The sequence below is a fragment of the Trachinotus anak genome, unplaced genomic scaffold (genome assembly GCF_046630095.1).
Source record: "Trachinotus anak isolate AG129_WGS33_773 ecotype Australia unplaced genomic scaffold, CSIRO_AGI_Tana_v1 ptg000004l, whole genome shotgun sequence".
Classification (NCBI taxonomy): Eukaryota; Metazoa; Chordata; class Actinopteri; order Carangiformes; family Carangidae; genus Trachinotus; species Trachinotus anak.
The window spans coordinates 24124938-24144749 of record NW_027273855.1 but is presented as its reverse complement, the minus strand read 5'-3'; the positions used below and the strand labels follow the sequence as shown (position 1 = coordinate 24144749).

General features: G+C 39.1%; 1 protein-coding gene across 1 annotated transcript in view; it reads left to right on the top strand.

Moving 5' to 3' along the window:
- The first annotated feature begins 7195 nt into the window (after positions 1–7195).
- Positions 7196–19812, top strand: part of syt6a (synaptotagmin VIa) — a 65721-nt gene continuing 53104 nt past the window's right edge. The window contains exon 1 of the mRNA XM_071477295.1: positions 7196–7375. Coding sequence (XP_071333396.1) covers positions 7219–7375 — 157 coding nt within the window. The 5' untranslated portion in view covers positions 7196–7218. The remainder of the gene's footprint in view (positions 7376–19812) is intronic.

Sequence of the window (19812 nt, the reverse complement as noted above, 5' to 3'; positions counted from 1 at the left end):
ACAGTGTGAGTTATCCATCTATGCAAAATACAAACTATTGAAACTACTCAAGTACTGTACTTAAGTACAAATTTGAGGTCCTTGTATTTTACTTGAATATTTCCATTTCATGATTTAAACTAAACTGCATTTACTTCACAGATAAATGACTAATTATTGGTTATTTATACAACTAACAAATTATGATGCATTCTCATAAATTAAGCTCCCTATGTATATAAAATACATGAAGTAGTAAAGCAGTAAAATTAGCCAACATTGAAGTGCTTCTCACACATTTATTCATCAGTAATTTTAATCTATTATATCTAAAATAGACCATTCTGCTGAGTTTATTTTGATGCCGATGCTTGTGAACTTTTACTCAAGTAAAATTCTGAATGCAGGACTTTTACTTTTATATTATTGTATTTCTTCCCTGTGGTACTGTGTACTTCTTCCACCACTAGAAATAGTCTACAGTAGCAGCACCTTTATATTACAACTGTAAAAACAAGAGTTTACAGCGATACTAGCTGACAATGTCAACATGCCAATATTGAGCAGGTGTTATGTTTTACCATAAGAGTGTCAGCATGGCACTAAACAAAGTGCAGCTGAGGCTGAGGGGAATGTTTTGGTTTCACAGGTATTTGGTTATAAAACAAAGTATCAGACAAACTGAAATTCTGTCTTGATGATGGCAAGAGGAAACGTGAGGGCAGACAGGACACATTATCTGGGAACCATGGATTTCTTTTCAAACTTCTGTGGCAATCCCTCTAGTAGATGTGGAGATATATCACTGTATAACTGAAACTTTAAGGGATCACTTGAGTCATGAGGATTCATCTTCTGGGCATGGTGGATATCGGAACCAAATTTATTGGCTAGAGGAAAAGTCTGGGCCTCATTTAAGTCAGATGGCTTCATCCTGTGGGGACTATGAATGTCTGTAGAAAGTTTTATAGTAATCCATCCAACAGCTGTAGAGATATTTCAGTATGGCCCAAAGTGGAAGAGCAGCATTGTTGTCACTAGAGCCACACAGCTAGCATAGCTAAAAATTATAAATTTCCATTGAAACTACTCTCCAAACTGCAGAGCCGAGTGTTTCACAGCCAAATGATTGCACTGTGGCTCCAGTTTTATTGCCTAGATTTGTTTTCTGCAGAGTGGGAAAATAACCACAACACTGTCAGTAAGAAATACAGGCAATTAAGTAAGCATGGGATTGGATAAGGTGGACTTTGATCCTAAATGCACATTTGTGACCTTGTGTTTTGCGCTTCCTGTCTAAAATGAAGTCGATTGAAATCTGAGAAAATGTTAGTGTTTTGTGAACAACGCTTTCACAGCATTTCTCAGTAAATGCTGCTTTCATGCCTCATCATGGCTCAATTTGAAGCACAGTGTTTTTTTCGTCTAAAGCATTTACAATCCTTGGCAACAGTGTCACTGCAAAGGTCTCCTTGTCAATACCTGTGGGTGTAAAACATTAGATACTGAAAAGCAGAAAGGATGTTTTTGTGAGACACAAATTATCGGAGGGAATGTGAACATTTTCAAGCAATGTTCATCAGAATAAAAAAAGCAAGTTGCACAAATGCATGAACCAATTATCTCATCATCAGGCGTTGTGAATAGTTTGTTTTTTTTTGCTGGTTTGCAATAAGGCTATCAAGAACTCTTAAGATGGAGCAAATCAATTTTCAATAGGGTCTAAAAAGTATTCATGTAACTTCAGGCCCTTAAAAGCGTCATTCAGCATGTAAGTGTGACAGGACAGTTACTGTGAGCAGTTTTTAAGATCTGGAAAGGTGATTTTGTATTGTGCATTTTATGGAAAAAGGGAGTTCAATTTGCTATACATAATGCATTTCAACATGAAAAAGGAAATGCAGCATAAAACATTAAATGCTCCTTCAACACGTTACTGTCTTTTAGGTTCCAACTTTCAAAGCAGACCCTTTCTTCTATGTCTCTGTCTAAAACCCAGAGAATAGATCAAAGACATCACTGATCCTCCGCCTTCATTTGCTCTCAGATCTGAAGAGCAGCAGTCTGCCACAATAATCTACTGTACACACTGCAGGAGATGCTTTATTTACTGTACTCGGTGTGTGTGTTTGTTTGCCTCTAATGTTATAAAGGGCTACTCTGACTTTGAGAGTTTGACTAAGTGGCGACTTTACCCAACAGGACAGATAACGAAATAAATTGCTCCTGGGTTTTACTTTCCATAGGCTCAACAGATCGGCATCCACTACAGCAGCAGCTACAATAAACTGAATCCTTTTTTTTGATTTTAACAAAGTTAAACAGCATTTACTTTATGAGAACAGAAAAAACTACAACTCCCAAGAAAAAAACTACAAGCATGGCAGCGCGGGTACTGACATCATGTAACTTGGTTTTGCCCATATCCATAAAAAAATTCACTGCACAACAACAAATTTTTGCCCCAGGGCTCCACAGAAGGTTGATCTGGCCATGGTCATAAGAAATAAAATATATAATATAATGTGTCAACTGGTGACGTTAGAGGTGTTTGGACAGATCCAGGCCAGCTGTTTACCCCTCCTCCGGTAGATCTACACTTGATATACAGATTTAGGAGTGGCATAAAACTTAGAGGAATGCAATCAACCTCAACTTTCTGAACTGCTTCTAACTGTTATATTGTTTGGGTGAAATCAGTACATCTACAGGTCTTAAAAAGTCTTAAAAAGCATTAATTTATCGCCATTTCGTTTGTTTCCAACTGTGGGCTGATGTGGGACGTTACACACTTTTAAAATAAGTGGGATTGTTTCAATGGTGGATTGTTATTAAACCTGTAGCAAACAAACAACCATTCACACCTACAAGCAATTCTGAGTTGCCAATTAACCTGCATGTTTTCGGACTGTGGGAGGAAGTGGGAGGAAGCCGGAGTGCCTGGAGGAAACCCACACAGACACAAGGAGAACGTGCAAACTCCACACCGGAAGGCTCCACCCTCATATGAATCAATCATGTTGTGTCCAGGTCGTGTTAATTTAATTGATTATATCATTAGGAATTATCGTTCTATACTACTGGGAAGTACTATAGAAATGTGATATAATAATAAATAAGGCCCCTACTGGTTTTCCATGATATTCTGGCTGGTATGATAGTGAAACAGATCTATTTACCAGAGAAAGGGATGGTGTGTGTTGCTTGTTTTCTCATCACATATCGAGTTCACCGCTGCTCTTAATCTGCATGAAAAGTGGGTGCAAACCTTTTGTTGAGGGTTTGCATTGTGTTGACCTGTAAAGCAATTATGTGAATATTGAATAGGAGACAGTGATGGCATTTACATGCCTTAGGATTGAAATGCATGACAGCGGCTGCTGAGAATTGACTCTTCTGGACTCTATCACTCTTCTGGGTCGTGCTGACAGGAGCTCAATTAAACACCTCATCTCAATGACATTCAGGACATGTTTGGATGAGATACCGCTATGTGCACATCTCACCTGGACGCAGACTGATTATGCCGATCCCTATCCATACTAGGGCTAATGTCATTCTCGTTCATCACCACGCTGTATACTCAGCCTTGTTGAAAAACACTGTGATATGGCTTATGGATATCCATAAGCATGTTAAGCCCTTTTGAGGGCCTCACAGAAATAGCATGTGTGTTTCACTGTAAATCCTACGTCCTCTTGTGTAATATTCATTGGCAGATCTATTTGTTCTCAGATCATCGCTTCATCTGTTGTACTGTAGATACAGAACATCATCCATCAAATCCTGCATACACAGTTTAAGACTGTCACTAATGAGCTTAACTAGGAATCAAAATAGAAATATTTTTCTCGTGGCCCCACAGCAGAGTAGGGAGTCTTTGATTAACACGTTGTGACAATGAAACACACACACACACACCAGGATACACCGATACACACTCACTATATACTGTAAAAGTCCTGGTGCTGCGGCCCTCAGGAGAAGTTTGGAAGTGCTGATTTTGATTAGCATAGCTTTGAGTGAGCCAAGCCTTTGTCATGCATTTGCCACGATGAATCAAGTTCAACATCTGCAGCCACGGGGCTGTCACCACAGAAAGATTTGCCAGAGATGAAGTTGATTTGCATATCAAACCAAGGACCTCATGTGCCACAACCATCTCATTTGCTGTGAAAAATATGCCCACACCTGCTACAAAATTATCAATATGACCATCACAACCCTCCCTCATTTATTTATAGCTTTATAGGCAGAATCCCGAATGACAGCGGAAAGAGACATTTGAAATCTTTTGGATTATTAGTCTCTTCTTCTGTTGATAACGAGCTCTCAGCAGTTGTCTTGATTATCGCATTAATCCACCACTGGCATACAGGAAGGCTTCGGTTTGTTTTCTTTAAAGCACTTTTTGTAGCTGCAGCGGATCTAAATTATTAAGAGAGGGAAATGCATTTATAGGAGAGACACTATTTTGTGTTCTTTCTAACTGTGCCTCATGAATAATTAACAAAGAGGATAAAATGTTCTGCGCAGTTAAATCTGAGCCGTTTAATCACTGTTTTATTCTATTTAACTTTTGACGGGTGGTCATTTCAGCAGATTAACCATCGGCTGTGCCCTGAATGAAGAAATCGACCATAATTTTTCTTCTTTTATTTGATTCTATTGTGATATTTGCAGCTGCTATTGCCTCTGTTTATATTATGGCCTCTGCTGAGTTTTATTTGTCTACTAGATATATATATATTATTCACCTTGTGTATTCATTTTGATGTGAAGTTTGCCTCAAACTTTAGCGTACAGACTGGATTATTATTAATGTGGGGAATAAAGTTGAGTGCTTTTCTTGGTAATGGTGCATTACCTTCTTTATGGCAGGTTATTTCCCAGCTGTGTCGAAATGATGGGATCTAACTTATGAAGGAACCATTACATACAGCAGCATTATTTGTCTGATGCACCGGACACCCTTGAACAATACAATCTAAATAATGAAATGGCACGGGGAAGAAGTGCTCCACCCCAGGTTTATTTTCTTCCACCATTAAAGCTGTTACACTGGCAGTGTTAGTAGCACTGGGGGGAATTATTGAGTCATTTTGTTTTGACACCTAAGCTCGCGAACACAGGTAGCGGTGAACCTGCATCCTTTAATAAGACTGCAGGGCAAATGAAGGGGGCGACTCAGTATGAGCTGCAGCAGAGACGCGGGGAAGTAATTGACTCTTTTGAAAACCCACAGCCACAAACAATTTGTTATTTGCCTGCTAATCAGGATTGGCCAAGAGGAGAAGATCCAATCTGCAGTAACAGGAAGCACAGTAGACCCCAGATCCAACCTTCAAGGGAGAGAGGGGGCGGCTCAGATAAGCTCTCAATTATCTAAGTTATCTGGGAACAATAGCCCACCAAAGAAGACAGCGTAGTATTTACGCCCTGGTTTAACTCAGTTAAGGAAGGGAGTCAACCAAGATCTGGTTAAACTCACTTTGTAATTAGATGGGCATGAACTCATTTTTTCAGATGCCTTATTCGTCACGGGGTTTATTAAATTACTTTGATTAATGGTTATGTTGGTAAGAACATAATTAAGGGATTAAGGTCAAGCAAGTTCATTTAAAGTTCAATATAATACAGCAAAAAGTCAAGTCAATTAGTTTTTTTTCTTCGTCTGGAGTTTTTTTTTTTCTCCACCATTTTCACAGCCTTGATTTGATTTGGAAAAACAACATTTGAATGGTCTGATAAAAAAAGAAGAAATTCAATTCAATTTGGATTGAATCCACAGAGGTTTCTGGGGGAAAAAAAATAAATAATAAAACAGCACTGGGATCAGCTACTGGAGATGCATTTGTCTTTTCTTGAGCTTCATTAGCTACAGTTTCCCCTCAGATACATTAAGGCAATTTCACAAACCAATTCACACTTACATACATCTACACACAGTTGTACACAGCCGCAAAGTTAGAAATTGTATATAAAACAAACACATTATACTCAGTTGCCAGTTTTTTAGGCACACGTAACTAAAACTAATGGAGCGTAGTACAACAATAATGTTCTGTTATTTTGCCTTCCTTATTGATAAAAATAGGGTGGACAAGGTAATAGAAATATTTATATACAATATTTATATGTAATTTGGATACAATATACCTATTTTTATATAATATATCTAAGTTTCAACAGAAATTGAACATTATAACCTTCATGAAAAGGGTAAACACAGGATATTGTACTAGACTGTATTAGTTGTAGCTGGATGTAGCTACGGTAATAAACTGGCATTTGAGCATGTATCAGCATTTCTACATGACCATTTCTACACATTGAATGCAGCCTGATGTAAAGATCTCCCTCACTCTCCCTCTCTGTCCCTCTCTTTCTCACTGTCACTCACACACACACACACACACATAGTTAAACCCTCGTCATTAGAGGTTGTAAACACTCAGGGATCACAATCAGAGCGATGGGGGATTGTCAGTGGGAGCAACAAGACCTGGCAGTCACAGGTGGTTCAGCTCTGGGGAAATTTATCACAGGAGACACTCTGACCTGCAGGGACCAGCCATATCAGTCGACCTGAGAAAAACAAGCCCAGTGGTCGTTATGAGGGTTTTTGTGCACACTTGGAGGTGGGGTGGCGGTGGCGGTGGCGGCAGCGGCATCGCAGACAGATCAAGGGGGGGAGGAGGAGGGTGTGTGGAAATGGAGAGAGGGAGAAACGGGGGAGGTGAAGGGGGATGTGGGGTCATTAGTCCACAGTGGTTATTGGTGTATCGAGGACTGCCCATGATGTTTTGTTTCTTCTGACTAGCTTCTTCAGCATAGATGTGATGTAATGATTGTGTTCCTATGTCACCTGGGGACAAATGTGGTTCATTAAGTCCACAAATGTTGTTATTTGCACACACGCACGCGCAGACACACACGCACAGACACACATGCAGTGGCATAGTACGCATACAGCATGTTCATCCACTTGCAACAATGTTGCCCTGTTTACACTCATACTCACCACACACACACACACACACACACACACACACACACACACACGCATTCAAGTGTGTTTGTGCATAAACACACTTGAAGAGACTCTGGAAGACGGAGAAGAATCAGCCGAGGACGCAGACAAGTTGCGTTTATCTTCTGCATGCTAGGCTGCTGCTTGTGTGTGGGTGTGTTAGTCCCCTTGGATGAGCACACACGGCTGAGGATGCAGCTGAGAGCATGAGTTCTGACCGAGAGGAGTATGACATGGTCTGTCAGAAAGCTGTGACCCTAATTGTTGACCTTTGCCAAGACAACGGCACATTGTTGGATCAGGATACCTGTCAGGATTTCCTCTTCCTGTTGTCCAGCCACAACTCTGACCACAAAGAACAGGGTAAGTACTACAATTAACTTCTGATCAATATTGGGTGTAAGGCAGGAGCTTTCATGATGTGCTTTCTAAGTCTCCATGCTCAGTTTTTTCCCCAGAAGAAAGCTCATTTTACAGGATTTTGTTTATGGATGCCTACGGTAGCTACAATCTGCCTTTTTACAATTTAACACGTGGTTTTAATTTAATTTTTTTTTGTTTACCATATGTGCGGTCACAGATGGTTGCTCAGACGCGGCTTCGGCTAAGCGTTCTAAGCCATTAATACATCTTTAATGATTTCTTGTGACCTCAGGGCAACAGGGAGCAATAGGTGTATAAAACAAACTTACACTGACTCTCCCGTTTGCTCCAGAGAGCAGAGCTTCTATACCGTTAATAGATAAGCCCCTAAGGCTGGCTAATGCCAGCTGATGCTGTCCTGACCACTCAGGCTCACAAAGAAAAGAGATGAGAAACAAACAAACCTTTTCAGAAATGTTCCTATGCATGAGTGAATAGCAAATACGAACATGTACCCGAACAGTTCTGTGCAAAAGCAGCAATGTTGTGCGTTTGATGCGCTCTGCAAAGTTTCAACATCCTGAGCTGGATTTTTCGACTCATTCATTAAAAGGTGATTTACACATCTGTTGCAGCCTTGTGCAGCTTTTGCTTTGGCACTTATTTAAAGGAATAATCCGCCCTCTCTTCAAATGCATTGTTAATGAAGCAGCTCTACTACAGCCTCCAGGCAGATTCTGTGTGTTATAAGTCTTTGTTGTGTGAATTCTAGTTGTGTGACTGTGCCCTTCATTCTGACAAATACTGTGTGATTTGTCTAGAAGGAAGCTTGTGAATTTTGTGTTACAATGCAGATAACCCTACGCAAGATATCACCCAAGGGTGTTTGAATAATTGTAGATTTATAGATTTAAAGAGACAGATTTCCCTGAACATTCACAGTGTGAAGATTTTTAGAAAGCAGAGCTACAACAATTTGAAATATGGCACAGGATATTGAATGCAGTATGCCAATTATGTGATCTATTGCATATTAGATATCCATAACTGGAATCTAATCATTTGCTCATCCATCCTAACTTTAGATTTCTTTCTTCCAAACAAAGAGTTTGTTCGTAAGTTCATAAGTTCATGAGAACTGATCTTTGACGGAAACATGGGTCTTTAGCTTTGTCAGCAGGTGCACAGGAAAGGGGAAAATCACTTGGCTGCTTTTTCGAGGATGGGTCCCTGTTCACAGAGCGCTTGTCACACCAATCCTGACCAAATCCACTGTCGCCTCACATCATCCTCAGTGGAGGAATTGAACGTACATCACAGTGCCACAGGCATCCACTACTGAGCTGTGGGGACATTAAATGCCATTGCATGTTATGTTGCCATTGATGTAAATTATTTCTGCCAGATGGAAGCTAAAGACAAGCTGCTTCTAATAATGTTGGAGGATGTGTAGGTTGGAGGTTGCATGAAATGTCTCCTTGTATATATTTCCTTTGGTATAATACACAGATCCTGCAGAGAGCAATATGTGGTTATGTTCACCAAACTGGATTTACCTTGGAGATTTAATTGAAATTGAATTGAATTTCTATGGACTGAAGAAGACAGATGCTTATTGTGTCTTTCCTTTTTAAAACAAAAGTTATAACATCCTTACCATTACTACTGGAATTTTGCTGTGGAAATTTGTTAGTGGAAGTCTTACAGAAATTCAAAATACTTTTGGGTAATAAATCAGTAAACATATAACCTTGGTGTTTTGATATATATATATATATATATATATATATATATATATATATATATATATATATATATATATATATATATATATATAATATACTATGTTTTATTTATTTTTCTACAATGACAATGTTGCCTACCCAAGTGTGTTGTGGTTTGAATCTTTGGTACTGAAGGGGGCACATACACACACACACACACACACAAATAGCTTTTTGTGAATGCAAACTTTCGAGGCAGTGCGATTGCACACACAGTCAATGCAAAAATGCAGTTAGATGCAAATTTGCCCAAAGGCTGAATGAAGTGACGCAAAGAGGCATCTACAGGAGGTATAATGTGCAAAGGAAGGAGATTGATGGGGGGGGGGTTTCTTGGTGAGTTCAGTCACAGTCTGACACACACCCAGACACATAAGGCTGGTGTGTGTTGCCGGATAATGTACAGTTGGTGCACTGGCTGTACGAATAAATACAAACTGTAATTGATTACTTATTACACATAAGTCATTCAAAAAGTAATTACATTACTTTATTAATCACTAAACAGCAAAAGTAATGGCTTACATTATTTGTTATTTTACTTTATTACTGACCTGAGCTCCATCAAAGGTGCCTTTAAACAATCCTCCACACAAACTGCAGTTTAACATGCAGGCAGCCCTTCAGTTTGACCATGCAGCAGTTAGCTTAGCCTCAGTGAGTGCGCACAGCTCTCTCTCCCCTCAGCTCAACCATAATCTGGACCAGTCTGACCACTGAACACACAGACCAAACTCCCAGTAAGACAGCGAGGAAGCCGACCCACAAATGTCAGAGTAGCAGTGTCACTGGGATAAATAACTGTAATGCAATTGATGAATTTCAATTTGTAATTTGTGCCAATGAGACAAGGTGAAAAATGCACTTTTCCGTCTGTCTGCACACGTCTCCACAAGCTTTTATCTTCTTCTGAACAATGGAAAAATATGCATAATAGCTGAAGTATCACTATATTATATATTGTTATATCTCTTTACATAAAAAGTGAGGAGAATTAAAGTTTCAGTTTGACTTCTCAGTTTCTCACCATTTAATAAACTTGCCCCAGTATGCTTTTTCCACAGTTTTCATGTTTCATACCCCACTAAGCATTTCCAGATCTTTTCATCTTTTAGTGCTGACATTTCCTCCAGTGTCTCTGTTGCATTTTGGGAAATGGAGTGCTTTTCAATTCTCATCTCTTCCTACAGAATGCAAATTCTTTAATGCATATATAATGTTCATTTTTCTTTCTACTTCATCTCCGCTTTTAGGGACATTTGAAAATACATATGCACAACTCCATTTCCATCATTTGCCGCATTTTCTTCCCTGTGACAGTGCAAAAGAGCACATTAGCTGTGTGAACATACAGCTGTTTGAACAGTATATCAGCAGCTATCAGGCTCACAGCAGCAGTCATTCTACCAGAGCAAATTTCCCCCCGAACTCCCCGCTGATGGCTGAGTATCTCCTCACTAGTTTCAGATCGATTATGATAAAATAAGAACGACTAATTAGAAAGCCTGGGACTTTAATTCCCCTGTCCTGATGCGCCTGGGAGATAATAACCTATTGTCTTTATTGACCAATTTGTTGAATCCTGAGCTGGCTGACTGTATTCCATTAAAGGCTGCATGTGTCACCGCACCAGATCCACCTGCTGTTCGTGTGAAGGGCAACACAAGACTTTTCTGGAGAGATAAATGAGAGCTCGGCTCAGCAGTTCACACTCTGCTGAGCGAACATTTCCCACTGATCAACCGCCTGCTTTAGATATTGATATTCACTCCACAGTGTTGATACAGGTTACCAAACACATCCCTTAAGCCTGTGTAGCTCCTGAATGGCGAGATGCACTTATAACCCTATTTCCACCACCACCCCCACCCTCCCCCACCCTCATTACAAATTCCACTTTCATTATCAGCTACAGCTTCAGGTGTGTGGGCTTGAATTGACGAGGCTTATTTTTGATCACGCTATTTCTCGCACGCCCGTCTCATCTTGAGGTTTATTAAGCAAGACCTTGGCTGGCAGAGGACATTAGAATCAGTGGATCATTCATTTGGCTCCCACCGGCCTGTTCCTCCCTGTCGGCGGTATTTTCAGAGACGGATGGTGCATTGCAGATTGAATCCAAAAAACAGAAAAACAAGAACATCAAATTAACTGCACTGTGGAGATTAGAACCCCATCCGAACCACTGCGCCTTTCAATAATTCATAAGCGCTGTCTACTGTCTTGGTATTTTATTGATACAACATTTCACTGTGGACCACAGAGGAACACTGACACATGGTCTGTTCCTGTTGTGAGAGATAACGCTTGGAAAAATGTCTATCTCAGCTGTCACGAAAAAGACCAAACACCAGTCCTCAAAGGCTTGGGCCATTATTGCTGTAATCATTAGAATAATAAATCATGTCTTTGTATTTTTTTATTTTTTTAACCCCCCAAGATACAACATTAGGGAGGTTTATGTATTTATATGTACTCATCCAGCCTTTAATCCTTTCTTTCCACCTTTACACCAGTGGGAATGTGTGAGATGATGTGATGTAAGGGAGTGTTGATGACACCAGGAACTAAAATCAAACAGATACCGGCAGCGTGGGGTCAGTGAGCCGGTTCAGTGGGAGGAGGAAATAATGACTGGCCAAGTGGAACGCATTTTTCATTAAAATTAATGCTCTAAAGACAAAAGTCAAACAGTGGCTTGAATACCAATCAGCTCTTCTGTAGGCAGACTGTGAACAGCATCACAAACGGGATCGCCTTCATCCCTCTCCCTGAAGCCTTCTCCCGTGTTTCCTCCCCCCACATTTTAATTTTTGAAGCTCAATGGCAACTGGGACGTCCCCGAAGGTGCTAATTTCTAATGATGTAATCTGCCCCTCAGTCGAACAGCTGTGGAACTACCATGAATGCGAATCCATCTCCATGAATAAATAATAAAAATCCGTCTTCTGCGACTCAATAGCGCAGACAACGCTGCACTGTCTTGTACCTTGTGTAAGTGCTTCGCTGGACAGGGATCCCTGCATGGTTTTCGTCCTACAAAAAGCATCGGTGTCGTTAATGGCAAAAGCGTTTCGGGGATGAGTAATGTAGCAACCTACTGTGTGTTACCCTGGCCAGCGCACTGGGCAAGGCCTCTGCTGAGCTATCGAGCAGTAACATTGGTTTATTGATTAAAGAATCAGGCCCCGAGTGAGCGGAGCGGTGAGAGCCTGGCAGCTAGAAGAGGAGACACGACTGAGCATGAGAAATTTCTTCTTTTTTTTTTTTTTTTTGCCATCTGCCGCACTGGAGTGTAACATTATACTACAAATTGGTACAGATATACAACATCTGAGTACTAATTGACCCATTGCTAAGCCACACTATTGTTTGTTAAGGTTTCCATTCTTGCGTGGTGAGAATTTATTATCGAAGGTCGCAGTCGTTTTGGAAACAATTAGTCCTTGATTTCACACAGAGACGGACAAAAGCAGGTCTCTCACTACAAACTGTCTCAGCTGTAGCTAACTACATGAAATAACATTAGCTCTTTCAGTTGGTTTAAAACACAGTCTTTGGCTGACTTGTGTGTCCTAACAGTAGCTAAATCTTATTTGAAGCTCACTTCAGATGTACAGAGCTTTATACTGTTTGAGTTCAAGTAAGTAGCAGCTAGAGAGTCAGAGATTTCCCTCAGGTGTGGGTAGAGACCAAAAACAGAGCTAAAAGAAGCTGAACATTGGCCTAATGTTCTTCAGGTGACCAGAAATACAACTCTGAATGAATGCTGAAGCAAATAAGCAAGTGTCCAAATTAGCAAGCTAATGAGTTCACTATATCAACTCAGGCATCACAGCCGATGGTATGTCTTGTTCTGTTCTTTTCATAACTTATTTCCACTGGTTCCAAGAGAACAAACTATCAGTTATTGCAGGTTTAATGTTTCAAGCTAACTTTTTTTTTTAAAAGCAAAGACTCTGTAAAGAGGTCTTAATTATACACTTGATGGCTCTGTATGTAATTTTGTGCTAAATTACTGAGGCTAAAGCTGCATGTCTAAGCAAAACACTCAAAAATATCTAGATTTGCTGGAGTTTCTTTCCCAAATCCAATTATAAAGTAATAACTGACCTTGTTAGCAGTACCAAGTGTCCTGTAAAAGTGTTATGGACTTTAATTTTATAACACTGGGCTACCAGGAAAATGCTAATTGGGCCCTTGAGAAGTTTTTCGTTGCAGTACTGCACGTGGCCACTGGTAAAAATCAGCAGCTAGGCTGTCTGATGGTGCAGCAGCCGGCACACTTCCTACATCTAATGAAAATACTACACAGTGCATCTGTTATTGTGAACAATGTCGCCTGTAACCCCACAAAGTTTAAAGTGGTCTTTGCCTGTGGAAGTTATGCAGAGTTGGCTAGTTAGTCAGACATGAACATTTGCAGCTTCAAGCACACTAACACCCTTTTCAAACCATTCCTAACACTTTGCCTCTTGTTTGGAGAAACCACCTCCAAACTCTGTATATAAGTAGAAGTGCTCTAACTGCTTCCCTGTCCACCACTTTGGCGTGTACAGTAATTAAAGCTCGACAGGCCTGCTGTGGCTAGTTAAGGTTGCCAAGCCATGATTCAACAAATCCGTGGTCAATTTTAGATTGCAGTACTGTATTTTGGGGTGGTTTAAATTTTGGGGAGAAGCTGAGAAGAAGAAAGAAAGAGCCTCCTATTTTTTTTTTCTTTTGCCTCATTTGACTTCCTCATGTCACTGATGTCAAGTTCTTTTCATCCCCCTCTTTTCTAATGAAGCCCTGTGTACCTCTTCTGTCTCAGAGTTTCTTTGGCTGGTTCCGTTCATGTGGCTGTTTTTGTCATAATGGCTGTTGAGCTGTCTGTCACGGTGAAAGCTTTAGGCCTCTGGGGCCGACACTGCTGTCACGCTTTCAGGGTTGATGGTGGAGAATCAGACTTGGGGCCTGTACACGTCATCACACAAATTAATGTGCAGTCTCAGAGGGTGATAAATAGCTGAACACTGAAAAGACTGCGTTGTTCCAGCAAAGAACAAAACCAGACCTGAGGTCTGTAAAGACATAACCAGCTCTGGTTTGGAGCTGTACACTGGACTGACATGGCTGAGAAACTTTTTTTTGTCTAACTTCTGTTTTATTGTCGCCAGAGGAGCTTATTGTTTCATTATCAATTAATCTTGGGAATAATTTCTTGATTAATCATTTGGTTATAAAATGTCATACAATAGTGACAAATGCCTTTTATAATTTATCTGAACCCAAAGTGACATATTCACACACACCTTCTTTTATTTGAATCCAAAACTTCCCAAAACCAAAATATATTCAGTTCACTGAGAAAAGCATCAGATCGTCACATACAATAAGCAGGACGTAGAAGATTAGCTGATTATCAAAATGTTTCTAATCAACTTTTTTTGGATCAACTAACTAAATAATTGATTAATTGTAAACTATTTAACTAAAAGTCAACTATCCTCTCAAAAATCAACTTTAATATGCTGTAGTACGTCTTTATAATTATAATTTTTAAAAAAAATTATATAATTTATAATAACTTCTGAACAGTCTAAATCTCCTCTTTGTGTCATTTCAGTTTTAATCTGAGACAGTCTTGACTCCAACACTGTTTAATGCCTTATTTAAGGTATACAGTCTTATCTTCCCAATTTGTGTAGATAATACTAAATGCTAAATTACAGTGGAAGTTTGCACACATTTATCAGATGTCATCCAGTTCCATTCATGATATCATTTATTTATGTCACTACTGGAGATTTACTATTCAGATGTGGCAATATACTGTATGGAAACAGCCACAGAAGTTGTAAGATACCTATTTAATTTGCAATTAAAAAGTTGCAGATGAAAATGTCAATGGTCACACTGTAGTATAAGTATTGCAGAGGCTGTGCAGGATGTGCACATTTTTTCCTGGCTGAAAAGAAGCAAAGGTGGCACCTCGGCAGTGACCTACTGAACCTTCATTGATTTATGTGTTTTTCAAATAGGAAGTACATCTAAAATTCACCAGCTTGCAAGCAGATGCATGAGGCGCCGTCTGCTTATTTCACGGCTATTAAAATAACACCAACTTATTTGAATACAGGTCTTGACTGAAAGCTGCACTTATTAATATTTTGATATTAAGAGTGGATCAGGCGACCGTGTGTAAAGTGAGAGGTGTCGTTGTGATGAAGCCACAGAAGAATAAGGGTGAATATGGGAGTTAGATTCATTAGGTGACTCCAGATGAATGCTAATTTTGCTGTGTGCACTGAATGTGTAATTAGGAAATTGTTTGCTAACACATGCACCATGCCAACTTATGCTAGTGTTGTGTTTACAAGTGGTTCCACTAGCATCATTGGCCAAAAAACCAATTAATTCTGCTCTGGGCTTTGATTTTGACCTTTAATTACTGTGCTGTAATTAGTCAGAAGACAGATGGAGATGTGCAACAAGTTTTACGTATACAAACCAGTCAAAGTTAAATTTGGTAAAATTATTGGTCTACTGAGATATAAATTTTTTCAGAAAAGAATTTCTACCCCATCTGATATTTTACAAAGATCTTTTTTACATCATAGTGCTTAAAATGTACACAGAAATACCAGAAAAATGGAAACATCTCTGCTGCACTATATTCAGTTTTTGAGGTGTCAGAGAGGTGTTAACAGTGATTTCAAAGGCTGTTGCTGGTGGTGCAGCATTATTCTGAAAGGTGTTTCTTCCACTGAGAGCTTCTTCAAATGTGCACTAATGTGAAATAAATCTTAGCACTAAGAAAAGCATGTGTCAGGGCTTTTTGGTCCAAACAGCTGACAGTGTAGCGCAGTGGTTGGCAAACAGTGGCCTGTGGGCCAAATGCGGAACTACACCAAGAATGTATATGGTCCCCTGACAAAAATCCAAAAGTTTTTATTTTCTTGTTTCATAAAAAAAAACTTCTACATTTTTCACAAATCTAAACTAGATCTGTCTGCAATACATACAAGAGTCATATATATCCTGATAGACGTGACCTTTAAACATCTATCACTGTCTACTCTCAAGTCTCAGAGTGAAACACAAAAAACACAGCTGCTTCATTGATCATTTTTTCTGCCAAAGAAATAACAAACACAGCTGCAACTCTGTTAGCCCTCAATTACATCTGCCCTTGGATTCAATTCTAAAATAATCACTTTTATCAAGGATTTTATTCTTAATTAAATCAAAAGAACTAAGCAACATGAAAAATGAAACATGTTGCAAACACACGCCACCGCATCTGGAAAACTTTGGCCCTCCTTATGACCCATGAACAAAATCGCCCCACGGTTGAACCTAATTGCTGATTCCTGCTCTAAAGCATATGCTAATTAAATAGTCCATCCCACATACAGTAGGACTGCATGGCACATAGTAACACAACATACTGTGCATTGATCTTGAATATGTTTTACGCCAATACACAATTGATCAGAAACACAATATAAAAGCATCATTTTTTAATGACGTCAAAACTGTCAGATTCATCAAGTGTTTTCATTATTTCGGCAACTTCCAACAAAAGAAATATTTATTGGTTTTCCCAAACACCCTCATTCTTAGAACTACCTATAAAGGATAATATAAAAATACACTGATCATCCACAGCACCTTGTTTCCTGATTCAGCTGTGATAGGACACCCCATCTCATTTGGATAATTTGCTGTTTTGATTATACCATATGTTCCATATAATGTCTATACATGTAAAAACACACAATCTGCTACTGTGTAAGTGAGGTGACTTAGTGAAATAGTGTTGTTATTCTCACATGTATCTCAGAGGTCCAGTAAACAACAGGGTGTGAGCTGTTTCATCTGTTGCCTGTGGGTGAAGGATGTGAGATGTGTTTCTCTCCACTAAAACTTCAGCCCTCCACAGGCTACAAGAAGAGGAGGAGGAGGTCTACTATATTAAAACTTATTCACTAATTAGATGGAGACATTATGTGTATGAGAGGCTAAATTAAATACAAATACCAACACTTAAGGGACAAACCAAGGGTGCAATATGTATGCAGCACTGCATTGTTTTCTACTCAGATGCCAGCAGTGTATACCACCCTGCCACCATGTGTTGTGACAGTGATTGAAGATGTTTTTCTTCATTTATTTGAGGGTTCAGCCAAAGGGAAAGAGCACCAATTTATATATTAGTTGATAAGACAGTCCATTATACAGTGGTAGAATATCTATTTTAGGTTGTAGACAGCACTTTTTTTGTGTCTGCCCATAAATCCTGTGTTCGTGAGCTGCCAGAAGATGTGTTAGTCACAGTGCACCTAGAACATATGGTGCCTTAGGCCCTCCATCAGTTCAGACTGTATCATTCCCATTTCCTGGAATCTCTGCTGCTTCCTATATTTTGTGTTTTCACTTATACTGCCATTAACAATCCCCCGAGGAAACATGACCCACAAGAAGTACAATCAGGGAGATGGGGGAAGGACAAATTGAATAACAACCTCATGACAAAAGACTAGGAGGCATAGAGAAGTGTGTCTACGTGTGTGTGTTTGTGTGTGTTTGTGTGCTCATGTAGATTTGTGAGCATGTCAGTGAGTGTGTGTAACAGCGTGTTTTTTTGTGTGCCAGAAAGGTCATGCAGTTGGCTGAACAGGACTCTTTTGAACACCAGGGTAAATCACGTTTCATTAAAACTAAAGACAAAATTTGATTTTTATCCTCCTTGTTTGCACAGAACGGGGAAACAGAGGTGCAATCTGAGGACTGTTGTGACATTTCATCCTGTGATTATATTAGTGCCCTCTGCAAAGCAGACTCTGCCTGGTCTGAAATGATGTTACCTGAGCTGACAAGAATTGATGGAATGACCTTACAGCTTGTCCACCAGCGGAAAATTGCTCCATGGTTTCACTGTGAAACACTGGAGATGTGAAAACAGCCATGTATCCTGGTTGCATTTTTATCAGTCATATTACATCAGTGGAGCAAATACTAGACTGTGGCACAGGAGATCAGAGGCGTAAAGAGTTCTTGGAAAAAATAAATAAATAAATAAAACTAAAACTCTAAAACGGCTAGACAACAAGAAATTATAATCACATGCTCCTGAGGCCAAGTTCCATTATTCATCAACAGATGCATCCATTGAATTTGCATATTTCATTTGTCCATTAGATGGAGTAATAAATATCCAGATACAGATTGTGTTCAATGACAAATTACTTGAAATTCATTAATTCTGAGGCAGAGGCACAAGTTTTGCCCAGAAGACACTTAGGAAATGTAAAGAGTAGAAGTAAAAGTAATCGTTTAAACCAATTTACTTATTTACTGTTTTGAATGAAAAAAATCTAGGAATCTGGGAATAACTCAAATTTCAATGTAACTTTATTTTCAAGTTTTAATCATTGTGGTAAATTTTTTTAATGTAAAAATTAAAATAGGATTTTAACATTGTAAATTTTATTGTCATAGATCATTTCTACACAAATCTCAATTTGATGAAGCTTTTACTTTTCTGAAACAAATAAATATTTTTAAAGTCTCTGCCGATTTTAGAGAAAGTTAAACCTAAATGAATATTTAAGCTTAGCATTTGTGAGCAGTTCATTAGGTACACCTTGCTAGCACCTAGCATAGACTGCTGTCGCCATCTTGGCAGCACCTGACTCCGACTGCACCACTTTTTTAATCTTATCAATATGCATGTGTGCAAAAGCTGCATTTAACAATTTTAACAGATCTACAAATCACTAATAATGTTCTATAAAAATTCCTGTAAAACGCAATTTGGTTCTAATTACAGGGAAAATATAGGCCGTGTTCACTGGATACATTCATAATTATATTCAACTAAACATGAAAAGAAAAAACAGAATGTCAGGCAAACAAGTACTTCAACATATATTACAAATCAAGTTTCCAATAATAAACGAATGATGAATAAATTACTTAAATTAAGCAGTTCTTTCATAGAAATACCAACAAAAACCAACAGCTGCTTTTAAACTCAACAAACCTGAAATAACAGCATTGGAATTTTTACTATTTTTCTTCTTATTAGTATGAAATTACAAACAGTAATTTTCAAGAAATCATCAGGAGTTCATTAAGAAATAGCAAACCTGTTAAATAAATAATTAGTGATCATTACAGTGTAGACTTAAATGTTTTCCATGTATGTGGACCACCAGGTAGATTATGAATATAATATTGATCATTTTCTTTCACATGACAGTTAGTCAAACTCTGTTGGTATATCAGTGTCGGCAGTGAACTGTTAGTGTGGCCTTAACATTACAACAGGTGACACGTGTTGGGAGAGGGACAGAAACGAGCCATCGTAATTTACAAGCTCTCAGTAACGACCCGGGGGTCACTTACGGAAAGTTACACTGATGGTAATTTATCCCCTAGTAGATCGTAGCCCCCTCTTTGACAAGCTAATCCCCAGCCAAGCGTGTAATTAAGACCAGAGTCGGGTATGCTGGTCTCGCAGTGCGTGCGTGTGACATGACAGTGAAGCAGCAGTCTGTGCCATCAGTGTGGTAACTAATCACCTGTCACTGGCTGTTACTGACAAAACACAATCACTAATGCATTCGTTGAGCCAGGTTTGGATTAAGACAGAGAAGAGAGGCA